The sequence below is a fragment of the Trachurus japonicus genome, chromosome 4 (genome assembly GCF_045865225.1).
Source record: "Trachurus japonicus isolate A0001 chromosome 4, Traja_1.0".
Taxonomy (NCBI): domain Eukaryota; kingdom Metazoa; phylum Chordata; class Actinopteri; order Carangiformes; family Carangidae; genus Trachurus; species Trachurus japonicus.
Window position 1 is genome coordinate 16,188,307 of NC_140910.1, and position 16,275 is coordinate 16,204,581.

At 40.1% G+C, this 16,275-nt stretch overlaps 2 protein-coding genes across 3 annotated transcripts; both read right to left on the bottom strand.

Moving 5' to 3' along the window:
- Positions 1 to 142: 142 nt before the first annotated feature.
- On the bottom strand, positions 143 to 8,264 carry haus5 (HAUS augmin-like complex, subunit 5). The gene is made up of 19 exons (XM_085774331.1): positions 7,914 to 8,264; positions 7,737 to 7,799; positions 7,468 to 7,500; positions 6,984 to 7,008; positions 6,710 to 6,842; positions 6,388 to 6,547; positions 6,197 to 6,290; positions 5,604 to 5,695; positions 5,449 to 5,503; positions 5,210 to 5,337; positions 5,028 to 5,109; positions 4,760 to 4,914; positions 4,253 to 4,415; positions 3,947 to 4,027; positions 3,622 to 3,767; positions 3,078 to 3,174; positions 2,102 to 2,240; positions 1,780 to 1,912; positions 143 to 980 (listed from the first exon to the last, which is right to left on the bottom strand). The coding sequence occupies exons 1-19, from the start codon at positions 8,009 to 8,011 to the stop codon at positions 878 to 880; spliced, it is 1,980 nt and encodes a 659-aa protein (XP_085630457.1). The 5' UTR covers positions 8,012 to 8,264; the 3' UTR covers positions 143 to 877.
- A 1,699-nt stretch (positions 8,265 to 9,963) lies between these two features.
- On the bottom strand, positions 9,964 to 16,151 carry LOC146988715 (fizzy-related protein homolog). Of its 2 annotated transcripts, none has more exons than XM_085774332.1 (14): positions 15,935 to 16,151; positions 15,173 to 15,276; positions 14,424 to 14,552; positions 14,206 to 14,269; positions 13,954 to 14,084; positions 13,637 to 13,719; positions 13,309 to 13,492; positions 13,147 to 13,212; positions 12,950 to 13,052; positions 12,644 to 12,828; positions 12,309 to 12,542; positions 10,977 to 11,081; positions 10,773 to 10,865; positions 9,964 to 10,661 (listed from the first exon to the last, which is right to left on the bottom strand). In XM_085774332.1, the coding sequence occupies exons 2-14, from the start codon at positions 15,239 to 15,241 to the stop codon at positions 10,620 to 10,622; spliced, it is 1,488 nt and encodes a 495-aa protein (XP_085630458.1). In that variant the 5' UTR covers positions 15,242 to 15,276; positions 15,935 to 16,151; the 3' UTR covers positions 9,964 to 10,619. The 2 variants fall into 2 exon arrangements, with proteins under 2 accessions (XP_085630458.1, XP_085630459.1); XM_085774333.1 differs by having other exon boundaries at positions 13,954 to 14,081; positions 15,935 to 16,106.
- Positions 16,152 to 16,275: the final 124 nt, after the last annotated feature.

A 16,275-nucleotide genomic window follows, 5' to 3' on the forward strand; every position in this document is an offset into this window, starting at 1 on the left:
AGGCTTATATGAGCGAAATGAAGCGTGGATTCAGCTTGGTCTTCACTTACTAGAGCTGGAAAGAGGGTGGGGGGTGGGGGGCAGTTTTCGACAACTTCATTGTGTGTTTATTTCAAGGAAGAAAGGAGGAGGGAATAGTTTTAATAAAATTTATTAGGAAATTACTTAAACGTGCTAACATATCAGGAGGAGTAATAATGACTGTAAACGGCTGGGATAAAGCATGGGCTTAGTTTACAACCACTGCTGCTTCACAGTAGGACAGCATATAATGATTTTCATTTTCAATCAATTGAAAATAATAAAAACACCCACAAAAAAAACAAGTGATAAATGTGCTACAGCAGCTTGTGCCATCACCCGATCCAATCCTATCTGATTTTGTCCAACCAAGAGTTACAAATCCTAAAACAATACACAATTTATTTAGAGCAGCGAAGTTGCATGCTCAAGCAGCTGGAAACAACAAATGCTTGGCAGAGTTTTCTTGAAAAGTATCTAAAGCAATTGATCATCAAAACAGGTTAATAAGGTTACTGATCATTGCAGTTGTGTTTAACACTACAGTCCATGTGTTTATTTGTTAACTACTGCAGCTATATCCAGATTAGCCTGTTCATTTATTGTTGGTTTACAAATGTTGATCCAGGTCACCACCCTGGGACAGGACCAGACAATTAGCAAACAATGAGCTAAAGTGTACTTTTATCAAAAATATGTGATATCGTCTTTATTGGTGAAACTAACTTAACACATGTTAATTAATCAAACCAATGAAAACAGATGAAAAGGTGGTCTGTTGGCCATCTAGCCTTGAGTGCAGCATGGATGTTTTGCAGCCAAAAGGTGCAGAGAGGTATCCCCTGTACGTGGTCTGTTAACATGCGTTGGCAGCTAGTTTCCATCTCTGTAGCCACTGCTGAAAAGTCAGGCCCCCTTTACTGACATCAGGAAGGACATGTTGGACCGGTTGATCCCACCTACAAGAGTGAACACGCCAGACAGTAAAAAAAAAGTTATCCAGAAGCTTAACATCTGTGCAAAAATACAAACAGATTTATGTTCAGAATAAATCTACACACAATCCAAGTGGTAAAGGCTAAAGCCTGACTCAACTATTAAAAAGAGAATGGTTTTGTCCTGTTTTTCATAGTTTTGACATAATGTACAGTTACTCAAATAAATGTAGTCTCACATTTGCATTACTTTACATTAAAGAAAACTAATGTCCATAGACCATAATTGCATCCTGCTCAGACTCATTCGCTCAAATTTAGTAACACAATACATTAATTTCATTAAAGTATGATTTCACTAAGACACAAATCGTAATAGTGAATTATTAACTAGCAACAACTTGTCAGTCACATGACACTTCTACTTCACAATGCATCTCATTCAAGATGAAATGCCAGTAGTTTGATAATCAGACAAATCTGCAGTTAAACATAGCTGTCTGAACAATTTATCGTAAACACATCATAATCCACTGCATTGTAAAATGGTGTGTGCACAGTTACTGTAGGCACAAGAAGAAAGGTGAACCAGTAAGAAAGTGTTGAAAATCGACTGTATATTCAGAGCAGGCAGCGTGAAGGAGAACATGTCATGTTTATAGATGTAGTTCAGGTAACAGACTAGTTTAAAACCTTTGCTATGATACTGTGAAAGTAGACTCAGTTTGAATTGTTCTTTGTAGACATTTCTAAACGCTTTAAAAATGCAAAATGTGTCGCATCAACTGTGCAGCAAGTTATCTGCTTCAGAAATGTTCCTCACCAGTAAGAGATGGCAGTTTTGACTTGGTCTCCATAAGAAAGGCCTTGAGCACAATGTTGGGTGAGGCTTCTGACTCTCGGTACCAGAGACATTAGAAGCTTCTGATCCTCCTCCACAACTCTGGACAGCAAGGCTAAAAAGCACAGCGGACAGAGGACAAACAGTACATTTGTTGTTACTACAACTCATGACAGTTTCTAAAACATATTCTCGACAAGTTAATACTAAATACACAATCTGTCCAAACGGCCAAAAGGAGCACTTGTTACTGTATCCTCTGAGCGTGATAAAAGCCTTTCTCTTGATTAGTTCCTCTGATTACCTTTCTGATCAGACGCATGCAGCATTTTCGCTTCCTTCTGTATTTTCTGCAGGGTAACAGAGTGAAGTTTCAATAGCTGACGGAGAAAGCGTAACTCAAGCTGCTGGGAGTGCGCCTGGAAACACAACTCTTCGGGAGCCTAGGAAGAAGAAGAAAAAATTGTCTGTGTTAAAATCAGAGAAAGGGACAAAGGACAAGTAATTTAATATGAACATTAAGTTGCACGGTAAGAGTTTGTAAAACTAGCAGATGTACCCAAAGAGAAAACTCACAGCAGCCTAGAAGATACAGGGCTATTGATGCTCTGCATCTGTAGATACACTGATTTTCATGGATATTAATTTTATCAGTTGTTAGTGAGAGGACTGGGGTCAAGCGATGGCGGTGAGAGCTGGTTAATTAAAACACTGTGGGCAGGTAGAGTTTAAGGAGCAGTGTGAAGTGTGGGAGCTGCTAAAACAACTTTTATTCCAATCCAGGAAGTGTTCACGGGTAAATTTCACATGCACAGTTTATGCGTCCATTTTTCATTTCATTTCAATGCATAGTTTAAAATGTACAGTTAGCTACCATGTAAGATTGTGAGAAATGATAATGGCACTGGGGCCCAAGGTTATAAATAACTGACCCACAAGTTCTTCAATCATTGGTTGATTCAAAAGATATGTTGAAAAAGACACAAGTGCAAATATGAAGCAGAGAGTTTTGATAGGAAGGACAAGCTTCTTGACAGAGCAGTAGTTCACACATTGTGCTCACTTGACATTGTTATATGCATATTTTTTCGATTCAAGCAAATAAGTTCATAAATTACATGGGAAACAACTTGTTTTGATTTGAATCATCTGCAACTGAATTATGGATCACATGGACATTACCGAAGGTCTGACACGCATGTATACTGCTGCTCTGGCCAAAAGACAATAGAGGAGAAGATGTCACCATTATTGCAAGAGAGTGATGCATTAACACTCACCTTGTACAGTGGGAAAGCCAGACTCTGACACATGCTGCTGAAGGTTGAAGACTGCAAGCGATGGATGGACAGGCACAACACAGGGATCCTTTGAATTCTGAAATACAAGAAGTGTATTTTTTCTATTTTTGTTCAGCACTCGATCAATAGTATGATTAAAAATTATTTTCTTGTGTTGCACTCTCTAAAAGAGAGTCAAATGCTTCAGGCCACTGCAGCCGGAGCCTCAGGTGCACCACTGATGCAGTCAGATCATTTTCTGACAGATATTATTGCTCTGTCTCTCTCATCTCCCTCCCTCCCTCCGTGAATTCATAATTCATTATTAAATCCAAAAGAACTCAACACAACTGAGGACAAAAACTGTTGGCAGCCTCTTTTGTGTAAGCCTTTTTGATTTATTAACAAATACAAATTTTTCTGGCAGTGAAATATCTGCTCCGTTATGAAGTCCTCAGTTCGGGTGTTGATTTAGGAAGCGTTTCCTAAACTGGAACAAAAATAAAATTAGATTGGTTATGTAGTAATGGCAACTTTCTCTTACTCGTCAACAGTCCTGCGGTCCAGAGCGGGAAGGGAAATCACTCCAAACTGTCTGGCATCCTTAGAAATAGAGTTCCTTAATCTGTTGGCTGCAGTGGTGACATCTTCAAACTGTGGCACCAGCTTACCCTGGATGAATTCCTGTAACTGAAGCAAAAAAAGAGGCAGAGAAATCCTCAAGAGATGCCCAGAAATTTGATTCTATATGACAAATGTTTTTTATTATTGTTTTTTTTTTTAGCTTAAACAAACCAAAACATTTCTTTCACCACAGCACAACGCAAATGTTTGTCTACTTAAGAGTCACAGATGGAGAACAACCACACCTGTCTGTGCAGATGGATCAGCTCCGTCTTGGCTGTGGAGTTGCCTTTAATCAGACCTCTGATCTGCTCCTGTCTGAGAACCTGCAAAGACACAACAACACAGCATGCTCTACGGTATATGTTGCAGAAATATTGACAGCTCTTCATTATGAGTTCATAAAAAATCTGGCAAGTCAAGATGTTTATCTCCAGACAGTCAACGCAAGATATAACCAAATCCTCTCAGACCACATTTTGCTGAATAATCACTGATATAATGTATCTGAATGTGTATGAAACAGTAAGGTGAAGTGAATTCCCTCTCACCACTAGCTGCCTGAAGTCCAGGATGCTTTTCCATTGGCTGTGGAGGTTTCTAAGAGCCTCCTGTCGGCTTCTGGCATGTTGCTCCAGCTGGATACACTGCTCTCTGATGTGATCTCTGGCTGCTGCCTGCATCACACACTGGAGTTCCAGCTCTAGGGCCGACCTGACAGCAATACAGAGAGTTCAAGAAAAAAAATTAAGGCATGGTAAATTCTAGACAGTAATTTTTTTTATTTGACAAGAACTAATAAATATATACCGGTACTTGTATTTGAGTATTGGTTATCTTGGCAATAAATGTGGAAACAACACACAACACATTTCAACACTAACATACTAAATGTTCTTCCGGACTTTCGTTTTCCATCATAGGAAATTACTACAATATCAATCGTGGGATCCACAGAGTACAGTGTCTGATGCCCCATCCAGCAGAATATAATTTAGATAACACTTCTGTCTGAATTTCATGACCTGATTAACAAACTCTACAGTGAGTTGACCTACTGTGCCAAGGTGTCATTATGGAGTCCATCTGCAATTCCAGACACCTCCAGCTGTGCCTCCTCCTTGCAGGCCTGCAGCTGGTTTTTGAGCTGCTGGACTCTGGAACGAGTTCGAGCCAGTTCCACTAAACTTTGCTCCACCTCTTCCCAGGCATCCTAGAAACCCCCCCAAAAATATACATTTGTCACAAATGCCAGAAAGCACACAGACCTGTCTTCTTTTTATATAATTTCATATGGAAGTGTCAGTGAGTGTTTGTGTTTAGGACCTGTAAAAGGCTCTGAACTGGTGGTAACTCATTATCCTCTTCTGCTGACATGTCTAGTAGGTGATTGCTTTCATAGCGGAACCTGCAATGAACACGTAAAATGCTGTAGCATTTGAAGATTTTGAACGAAACCATCATGACGTGAAAAACAAACATCAAAATAATGTGATGGTATGCCTTACCGCAGAGCTGTCACATCCTGGGTCACATCCAGAGAAGCCAGTTTGTCCTCTAGTTCCCTCTGCTCTCTGGAAGCTAAATACTGTAACGCTGAGAGGATATGATTTGGAGGATAACCACCCAACAGGTTCTGATGCAACGACAAGCAACAACATGTTAATTCAAAGTGAGACTTCCAGCTAATATATATACACACACATGTAACAAAATATTCAAAAAATGTTGACAAAAATACACCAACCTCCACAGCACTCAACCAGTATTTAAACATGGTAGTCCTCTGCTGACGGGTCATACTGAGAGCATGGAAATTCAAGAGTGAAAGTTAACAATAATCTGTTATATGATTTGTTAATGGTTGGTTGATATAAATACTATGCCCACAATAGTTCTTACCGTTTGACTGTAGAGTTTGTCGTTTTCAGTTCACTCTCTTGTAAAGACTGATAGAAGTGGACCCTGGCATCACACAGCTCTCTCACCTCACGCTGACAGGGGAAAATAAAAGAAATGATGATTTTCTTTAATCAGCCTGCCACGGCAGCTTGGACTGCATTACTTGTACTCTAAGTAAGTGTTTTTATTTTATTTATTTATGTTTTGCTTTCAAATGTGCAGATTTGGATCACAAAATTTCCAAAAAAATTGTCAAGACAACATTTGTCTCAATCAGCTTTTGAAGTAAATATTCCTTAAACAGCAAAACACAACAAATAAGCTAAGAACCTAAGAAACCAGAAGATGGCATTCGGTACATATAATTTTGATGTTATTTGTCTCCTCCTTCAATATACACTATATATTAACAGTATCTGCATGACAACCGGAACTGAAGAAGCCTTTTGGATGTGGGTCTTTAAGCAACTATGACCAAGTACTGTTATTCAACTCAACCCTTCTTGGATAACTACAGCCTGGGTGACAGTTTTGACACACAACACATTAAAATCTGCTCAGTAAAATACATAGCAGGTTTAGGCAGCTCTTACCAGGACCTGAGCCTCTGCTGTGGTTTTGGAGTTTACAGTGTCCGCATCACTGCTGCTTGAAGACTTATCAAACAGCACTTCAACCTCTGCTTTCCTGTGAAACACAATGCAGTAACTCCTTTTAATATCTCGATGTCATTCGCATGGGTCAGTAAATAGGCTACATTCATTTCTATTTATTTCAGCCTTACCTGGCCATCTGCTCCACTGCCTGGCAGTGCCCTCTGATTTTTTGTGCATCCTCAGATAACATCTTGGAGCCCGCGATGCAGTTCTGCTTGAAGGCCTGGAGAAGCAGCTCTCTGCGCTGGCTGTCCTCCACCTGGGCCCAGGTACGACCGATACACTGTTCTGTAATGACAGTAGAAAAACACTGGTATGACATCATTCAGCATATTTCTGTGCCAAGAAACCGTTTATATTGTGTACACACACACAGTAGTCAAAGTGTATGACTGTAATTAAATACTGTGAGTGCAGCTTCCCAGCCCTCGCTGCATGAGATGAACTAACCTTGTGTGGCCAACTGTTCCTCTGTTCCACTGATCTGAGAGTCCAGGTGACTGATCTCAGCTCTCAACTGCTCGATCTTCCTCTGAAGCTCTCTCTGTTTAGCAGCTTCACTCTGGCCCTCCGTCTGCTTCAACTGTGAGCAAGCAAATACACCACCATACAGAAACATATTTCATCTCATCAGTAGCTTTCGTAGTGAGATGACCAATTCCACCTTGTGTATGATATTAAACCATCAATACTACAACAGGGAAGAATACAAGCTGTGTCCTACCTCTTTGTCTTGAAGAACTTTGTACCTTGAAAATTACAGTGCTAAGGAAATCACCCAATGACATGATATAACATGATAAATTGGAAATGGCTGTGGTAGCTAAGGAAATTCAGCATCTACTTGAGTGATAGTAAGACTTGTGTACAATTATTTCTAGGGGTATTTGTAATAAGATAGCACAGCAGATACTTTACATAAGGCAGAGAGAGAGAAGGAACGGTAAAGGTCCCTGAGATTTGAACCAGACACAACCAAGGACCCAAGATACTAACTCTATTCTGTCTCAATGATTTTAGAGTGACATCAGAAAAAATCCAATTATATATCAACTTTCTGAACACACCATTGTACAGTGCATTTGGAAAGTATTCAGACCCCTCCATTTTTTTAGACTTTAAATTTAGCTCACGTCCCTCCCATTTGGATAATCAATGAGAAATTTCTCCATCTGAATTGAGCCTTTAGGACTTGTGTGAAAGGATACCACTGCAGGTTGCCACGCATCATCCTCACGTTCCTGGAAAAACAGACACAGTCAACATCTGTCCAGTCAAAGAGTGAATAGTGAATGTAGAGGCTGTGGTGTACTTTAGGGATCAGGCCATGTATCAGTCGTCATGTTTTCCTTAATGCCGAGCAGACAAATATGGGCTGAGTGGGTTATTGGTTAACGTATAAGAAAATCAGTAGTACTCTAAGCATACGTTATCAAAAAGGTTAAAAAAAAAATAGAAAGACATCGTGAAGGCTAACCTCTGCTGGAAAACGTGCTGGATGACATATTTCCATATGGACTTCCCTGTCCCAACACAGAGCCTGGAAAACAAAATGACCGACGTTAACGTTACTTCACCGCTGCAAAGTAACTTAAGCACTGATTGTGAGGGCGTCTACTTTTTCAGTATTAGTGAGTAACGAGCCGATACCCACGTTTTAAAGTAGCTGTCATTGGGCAGGCTGTCCGGGGGCAGGTTGAACTCCTCCGTGGCCCACCGCTTCAGCTCCTGCACCAGGTTTCTCTCCGCCATGGTGACAGACAACAACAACAAGCAGCCGGGGCGGCGGTAACGTTAACCTGTCAGCTAACCAAGTTTACTCGACTCGCTGACCGCATTCAACCACAAACCACGCCGATTATGATCGATTGACTTTATCTGTTCGCCGAGAAAAACGAAACCCTATTTTATTACACCAACATTAATTTAGAAACTGTATTTTTCTAAATCTGAAACTCTAAAAAATTTCAACTTCCCGCCCGTTTATGACACTTCCGGTCTGCACATCCGCTGACACAGCGCCGCCGCTGGTTGTTTTCTGTTATTGTTGCTGTGACGTATTATAAAAACCAAAGTAACATTTTGTTTTATTTTGGGGAAAAAGAAGAATAAACCGACAAAACATTAATTTCATACAATTCTGACGATTATTTCACATAATAGTTACATAAATAGACAGATAAAATAAGTAAAACAATAATAAAGAATAATCAAACAAATAAATACAAAGCAAGAAGATTGTGATGGGTGAAATTTATCATTTTTCATACCTTTTATTTTATCTATATTTCAATACTTTTGGGTTTTGTTGATACCTTTTGTCACTAAATTGTACATATTGAGTTTAGTGTAAATGATTCAAACAGAAAAAATATGTGAAGTCATTTGAGCAACAAGCTACACTGATTTAAGAGTGAAATAAAGTATAAGGATGTTACAAGCAAAGACACCACTGAAAACGAAAATTTTGCTTGACAAACCACGATATTATATTGTTTCATATAGCTGGATACACTTTAGCCTCATCATACAATCTAATTTATCTTACTTATTAACTTTCTGACAGACAGGAGGCAGCAGGTGACACTGGGGAAGATCACATCCATCCAGGATGTGCTCGCCACTGCTTTTCTCCGTCTACACCAATGACTGCACTTCAAGAGACCACACGTCTGTTAAACTGGTGTGGTCAGAACAACCTAGAGCTGAACCCTCTTAAGACTGTGGAGATGACAGTGAGCTTCAGGGGAGCCCCCCAACACTGCCCCCATCACTATACTCAACACCACTGTGGCTACTGTGGATGCTTCCAGGTTCCTGTGGACCTCTATCCACTATCTCCCAGGACCTGAAGTGGACATCAAACACAGATAGCATCATCAAAAAGGCCCAGCAGAGGATGTACTTCCTGCTGATCCAGTTCTACTCTGCAGTCATCCAGTCGGTTCTCAGCACTTCCCTGATTGTCTGGTTTGGTTCAGCCACCAAACAGGATGGACACAGACTGAAAAGGACTATCAGGACTGCAGAAAGCATCATTGGTGCCAAACTGCCCTCCATCCAGGACTTATACACCTCCAGAGTCAAGAAACTGGCAGCAAACATCACTGCTGACCCATCGCACACAACTTGTTCACACTTCTCCCCTCTGGTAGGCGCTACAGAACACTGTACACCAACACAACAAGACACAAGAACAGTTTCTTCCCACAGGCCGTCACTCTGTTGAACACCTGATTCTGTCATACATCCTCAATAACCATCTATATCAATATCACCCACTTCCTCATCGCTGAATAATTTCATGTCCCACTGTCACTGCCATATCCTGCCTACTGTAGATATTGCAATACAACCCTGCTGTAAATAACATATATACTGTATTTATCCAGTAATTATTAATCTCATTGCACTACTACCTCGTTGTTTATTTGCACTACCAACTGACCGCCTTAATCCACCTGCCACTTTACTTATCTATGTTTGTACTTGTACGTGTTCTCTGTTGTATTATGTTATTGCTCAGTTGTTGCTGTCATCATTCTGTATGTCTTCTGTAAGTCAAATTCCTTGTATGTCTGCACATACTTGGCAAATAAATGTGATTCTGATTCTGATTAATTGTGCTCTAAGTCAATTAAGTCCCAAAATAAACAGTAATGGTATTTTTAATTGGAAAAATCACAATCACTCTTCAGTTCTATAGTTCCATCATCTTTTATTTCTTCATTTACTACAAAGAATCAACCATGTAGTATATGTCTAGATGCACAGCATTAGACTTTCTGGCCATAACTGCATTATTTCAGCCAATCACTCTTCAACCTTAGTAATCTAAGGATCACTGTAAACATGGTGCACATACTGTAGAAGCCTTAGCAGGTGATTATGTTAAGTTTTATGTCTCATGTCATCTTTTCATCTGACAGATGATTCATTCATTGAATGTTTTACCATATAACAAGTATGTTAAATAAATTAAACCTGAGTTAAACAAAAACTAAAAATGTTCCCTCCCCATCCAGATTCCACAAAAATGAAAACAGGATCATTTAAAAGTAAGGCCTATGATTTCTTGTAGTGAATACAAAACAAATGAAAATCAACCCACTTGCACGTTTTTAAAAAGTAAAAAAAAAGAAAATTACAATCATCATGAAGGCACACACATCAACAAAAAAAATCTCCTCAACAACTCTTAGCATTTAGAAAAAAGACTATCTCAGTTGTTCTTAATGTCATTTCCTATATGAGAAAATGTCACAAGATGCCTTAGATTGTACTGTATTTTCATAGCACCAAGTTTATGAACCACCAAGTGATGACGCCCTGGATCCACTCATACTTTAATTTATTTAAGTTACCGTATCCTGGTAAATAGATTTAAAACTGATACAGATTCCTGGAAAAAAGAAAAAAGAAAAGAAAAGAAGAAAACTAGATTAATTATTATGGAAATGTAGAGAGTTTGGTGAATGCTATACAGTATTCCCAAACAAAAGTGCTTTCTCACCTTTGTTGACCTTGTTTTGCTGAATACGTTCCAGAAGCGAAGCGTCTCATCTCCAGCTCCTGTCACTATCGCCTCGCCATCCGGGGACATCGCCTTCAAAAAAAACATTAAACATTCATGAGGCTGCTGCCAGATATTCTGGCAAAGATGGCAGGTTTTAACATCACCATCACCATCACTAACATCACAGAAATGCATACTGACCAGGTAGAGGACTCTATAGGAGTGTCCTGTGAGCTTGGCCACCTGAGTGAGAGCCGGATATTTCCACACCAAGATCTGATTCTGTGAGTAGCCGTGTGTGCTCACCTGGAAAGAAAGGCAATAATTATAAGTCACAGTGCCAGGTAAATTGTGCTTTGTGTTATTTAATATCATTCACATTGTGCCATAGAAGAGGACCAGCTTCTCCCAGAGCTAACAAGTTCAACTTCCTTGGTAACACCATCTATTACATCACATACTGTAGAACAGCATTAACATTATTTTTGAGGAAGTTGAAGTTAAACATTTAATTAAATATAAAAAACCTCATTGTTGTTACTATAAAAACAATAGCACTAGATAGTGGCTACAATCATCTAACAAATGATTTAAGGGTGAACGGAAAAACGCCATGATAGCACAACTCACAAGATTCTAAAACACTTGTTATAAATTACACTGGATGTTTCATAGAGTTAAAGGGATAGTTCAACATTTTGGCAAATTGGCCCATTGCCATAATCGCTATAGTCATAGCAGTAGGTTCGTTACCTTTAATTGTAGGTGTAAGCTATTTTCAGTACGGCGGAGCGCAGCAGCTGGCTGCTCAGAGCTACGCTATGGAGGCTAACGGAATTTCTTGGTTTCCCTCATTAAACTCATCAAATTCAACATCCCAAAACTCCACAGCGCTTTTGTAGACAAGTTGTGACCTGCACAACCACCACGCTATGAGATAATGACGGAACGATACGAAACGGAGCCGTTTTCGAGGTAAATACAGGGTAAATACGGAGACTGCTTGCTGAAAAACTGTCCCTGAACGCAACGCGCATCAGCGGTTTTGTATGTATTTACCTCGAAAACGGCTCCGTTTCGTATCGTTCCGTCATTATCTTATAGCGTGGTGGTTGTGCAGCTCACAACTTGTCTACAAAAGCGCTGTGGAGTTTTGGGATTTTGTATTTGATGAGTTTAATGAGGGAAACCAAGAAATTCCGTTAGCCTCCATAGCGTAGCTCTGAGCAGCCAGCTGCTGCGCTCCGCCGTACTGAAAATAGCTTACACCGACAATTAAAGGTAATGAACCTACTGCTATGACTATAGCAATTATGGCAATGGGCCAATTTGCCAAAATGTTGAACTATCCCTTTAAGAAATGTCATAAAAAAGACTAATGTCAAAGTAAAACATCTTCACAAACTGATGTAAATTGAGGTCAAATGTCTTATAACTGAAATGATTAATTACACAAGTATTCACTTCACTTAGTATAACACAGGCAAAGGGCTGTACACCAGCTGTGCACAATATGTTTCAGAGGTGACTCACCAGCTCATTAGCATGCTTGGACCAGGCCAGGTTGCAGACCTGTGAGCCCGTGTCCATACACTGCAGCGGCTGCGATGTCAGCGTGTTCCAAAATCGGATGCAGCGGTCGGCAGTGCCGCCTCCAGAGGCCAACAGGCCGTGCTGGTGGGGCGACCAGGCGATGGCTTTGACTGCTGCCAGATGATCCATGTACGTCTGCACTGGGCTCAGCGAGGAGTGGTTCCAGACCAGCAGCTGAGATGACAAACACAGTCAGTCACCCTCATCGATGAGCACGGCGGATGTGAGTGGATGAACAAAGGCAGAGGCAGGTTTGATGAATGTAACAACTGTACCTTGTTGTCATTGCCACCAGAGGCGAGTAGCTGATGGTCAGTGCTCCACTTCAAGCCACACACTTCTTGTCTGTGCCCCTGCAGCCGCCTCTCTGACTGCAGTGGAGGCGTCCGTATGTCTCTTTGAAGAATCATACGGTCGCGGCTTCCCGAAGACAGCTGGTCCGCGTTCCACGCTAACGCTCCTGTAGGACAGAGTAAACTGTCTGTCACATTGTGTCAGAAGGAAACTATAAAACATGGAAAGCATTACTTCAGCCTCGCTTTAATCTACATTGAGGGTTTAAATAAAGCAAGTGTTCACACCAACTCTAGCCGTGTGTCCTTCCAAGGCAAAGAGTTTCTTTCCAGCACCAGCATCCCAAATCTGAACATATCCTTTATGAGTCCCCACTGCCACCAGGTTACCCTGAAACATGAAAAATAATTTGATGAATAAAAACTAACTAACTAAAAACTAACTGTCCTCACAGCTCTTATTGCTGTATGATATGTGTACTTACCCTCTCAGACCACCCAACTGATGTGACTGAGTCTCCTTCCACTGACAGATCACACAGCCTCGTTACCTGAGAGAGAAACAAAACAGTTAGAGTTAGAGCGTCACTGTGACACTGTGTATTAATTAACGCTGCAAAGAAAAACAGAGACACAGAGTGTAGTACCTGACTGGTGCAGGCACTCCACAGGTACACACATGTACCCAGCCCAACACTGAGCACATTGAGAGAAGACCAGTCCACTAAGTTGAGGTAAAAATCATCCTGCAGCTCTGGTGCATCAAGCACTTTAAACGGGATCTTTGAGATCTTGCGAGTTGGCTTCCTTGGTGAACGTAACAATTTTTGACTGTAAGAGGAAAAAGTCAAACTTAATAAAACATTGATATAAAAATGTACATTTCTCTTTATTCACAGTGTGACAACACAGTATTGACTGATCAATAACAACAGAACTACGTATATAGAAAAATATTTTAAAGCATGCTTCTACCTTTTGTTGCTGACAGGTGACAGGGAGTAGGGGGATATACTGGTGCCATCATCTGGAGATGACCTTTTTGTATTAAGTGAATACTGCAAAGAAAACAAAAGCAGACACATTCACATTATCCACCAGCTTCAGGAAAATAACATAAAACCCTGAAAACAATCTGTGCACATAGTGAACTGGGGCATTCAACTTTACTTTCGCTTTTCTGTCCCTGCTAATGACCCAAGAGCATGTTTTATACGTCTCTGTTCTAACATGACATGATAAATGTGTTATATTGTTCAATATTTAAGGAGTAAGAGACAAAATGTTCATACAGTGAAGAGACTTCTCTTCTCGGGAGTGGATGGCTGTAGGCGCCTGTCCTCTGTCTGGGGGTCCTGAATCTTTTCTATTCCTGCTCCCAGAAGTTCATTTTTCAGCAAAGCAGAGTAGGCCAGCCCATCTGCTGCAGACACACAGATATTACAGATTCATAAGACTGTTAGAACAAACATAAAAATCACAAACCTAGATGCACATACGCAAGAAATTAATTTTCAAAAATTACATTTACAAAGTGCATTTACCTTTGATATTATCAGTAGAGGCGTCCTTTGTTTTTCTGTTCTGACTTGGTGACTTCTCATTTTCCTAATCAGAAATGACAAACATGCTGTGACTGATTCTAGACAGGCTACATAAAGATTCACAATATTAACAACTTTAACAGACTTTTCTTTTTTTATTTTACATTTTGAATATTGTAAAACACATTATATAACCACAGTTCAGTACATTAACCTACATTGATCCTGTGGAAGTTGATGTTCCAGTTGGCCCCTGCTCTGGTTGGGATAAATCTGTCTCCAAGCTTACTGGGTGAGGATAATGGGGAACCAGTGGGTGTTCGACTGTTGAGACTCCGTGTCAATTTCTGCAAAACCAACATATTAATTTATTTTATGGACGTTTGATCACCCTTTTCACCAGTTCTGTGCAAAGATTATAAGCACACTATATGTTTAGATTCTTATTCATCACATAGGGGGCCACCGGGGAGATGATTAGTCTTTAAGAAATCCAAATTCACTCTGCAGGATGACAATGAGCTCAGACTATCACAGTTATAAAGAGCTATGTTCCTGAACAAGATGAACTAGTGAGGGAAACCTGCAACAGATGGTCTGGCCTCAATGAGTCCTGATAACAATATCCGACAAGTCAATCTGAGATTACACAAAGAAACCGAGGACACTGAGACAGCCTGAATCCTCAGAAGGACTGTGGCAAGTTCTCCAAGTTGCTGGAACAACCAACTTGCCAAGTACCACAATAAACTGTGCAGCTAGGCAACTAGTTTTTTTGTTCCCTGCATGTGGTATAAAATGATCTGGTAAATTAAAAAAAATAATAAAACATTTGTGTGTTGTATCCTCAGCCCTTACTTTTAGTCCCTAAAACCTTTTATCAATACTGTAAATCATCTGTCAATCATCAAGGTTAGCATAGTGTAACATAGCGTAATAAGTAAGAGAGGAGAAAAGAAAGACTCACAACAGGACTCAAGTTGTCATTCTGAATATTGATTTGGCGTAGGAGGCGATGTTCATATTCTGGATCCATCCTAGTCCCTGATCCTCCAAACTGGGAAGATGGACCTGCCAAATACATGAATGAAAATGTCTTCTTTTTTTCTGTTTTTAGCATACATGTACTGTAATTCTTTTGTTGTAAAATCTATGTCATGACATAAATTACTCAAGATGAAAACCAAAATTCTATCTATCTATCTATCTATCTATCTATCTATCTATCTATCTATGAATAAGAATTACTTTTAACCCACTCCTATCTATCATTATTGGTGCTGTTTAGCATAATGAAAGATTATAGTTAGCCAAAAAAATTATACTTTGTTTTAGTATGACTGGCAGTCTGATAGAAAAAAGATAACATTTCACAAAATATTTCAAAGGTTCTTCCAGCTACATTTATATAAAACTTGGTTTAATAATATCCCTTAATTTTCTGCATTTCATCTGTGACCCACTGTGCAGCCCATTCACTCAAGCCTCTCCCCTCCTAAGTAACAACAGACTCATCCACTCAGTTATGACACGACTAACTTTAAACTGTTCAGCTCGAAGAAACACGACGTGAAAAGCTTTATCATGTATGTACATTTACTGTGTTTATGATGTTTATCTTCTTCGGCCATGTTTGTAGCTGCTAAAAGGGAGAAAAGCTAATGATAATAACTAGCAGCAGCTAACTCGGCTAGCTGCTAACTCAGTCATATTTCAACAGACAACATACCAGCAACAACCGGTCAGTGTGTACGACGGCAAACACCAGCGACAACACCCGTCGGAGAGAAATATGAGGTGAAACAGAGCAAGAAACGCTAAGTTATTATTGTCTCTCAGAGGAAGGTTAGGTTGTTTGGCTCAGTCTCACTGAGGAGGAGAAGTGCATTGTGGGGGTTTTGACACTCCGCTGTGACGTGTGCGCGTGTCAAATAAAAACACGGAAACGCAACTCTGGTCTCCCAGGTGGAGTATCTTTGGTGGAGTTTAGCAGATGTTTTTAACAAAAAAAACATCTCTGGATGATGTAATTGTATTTTTACAGCACCACAGACTAAAGCTTTCATCAGT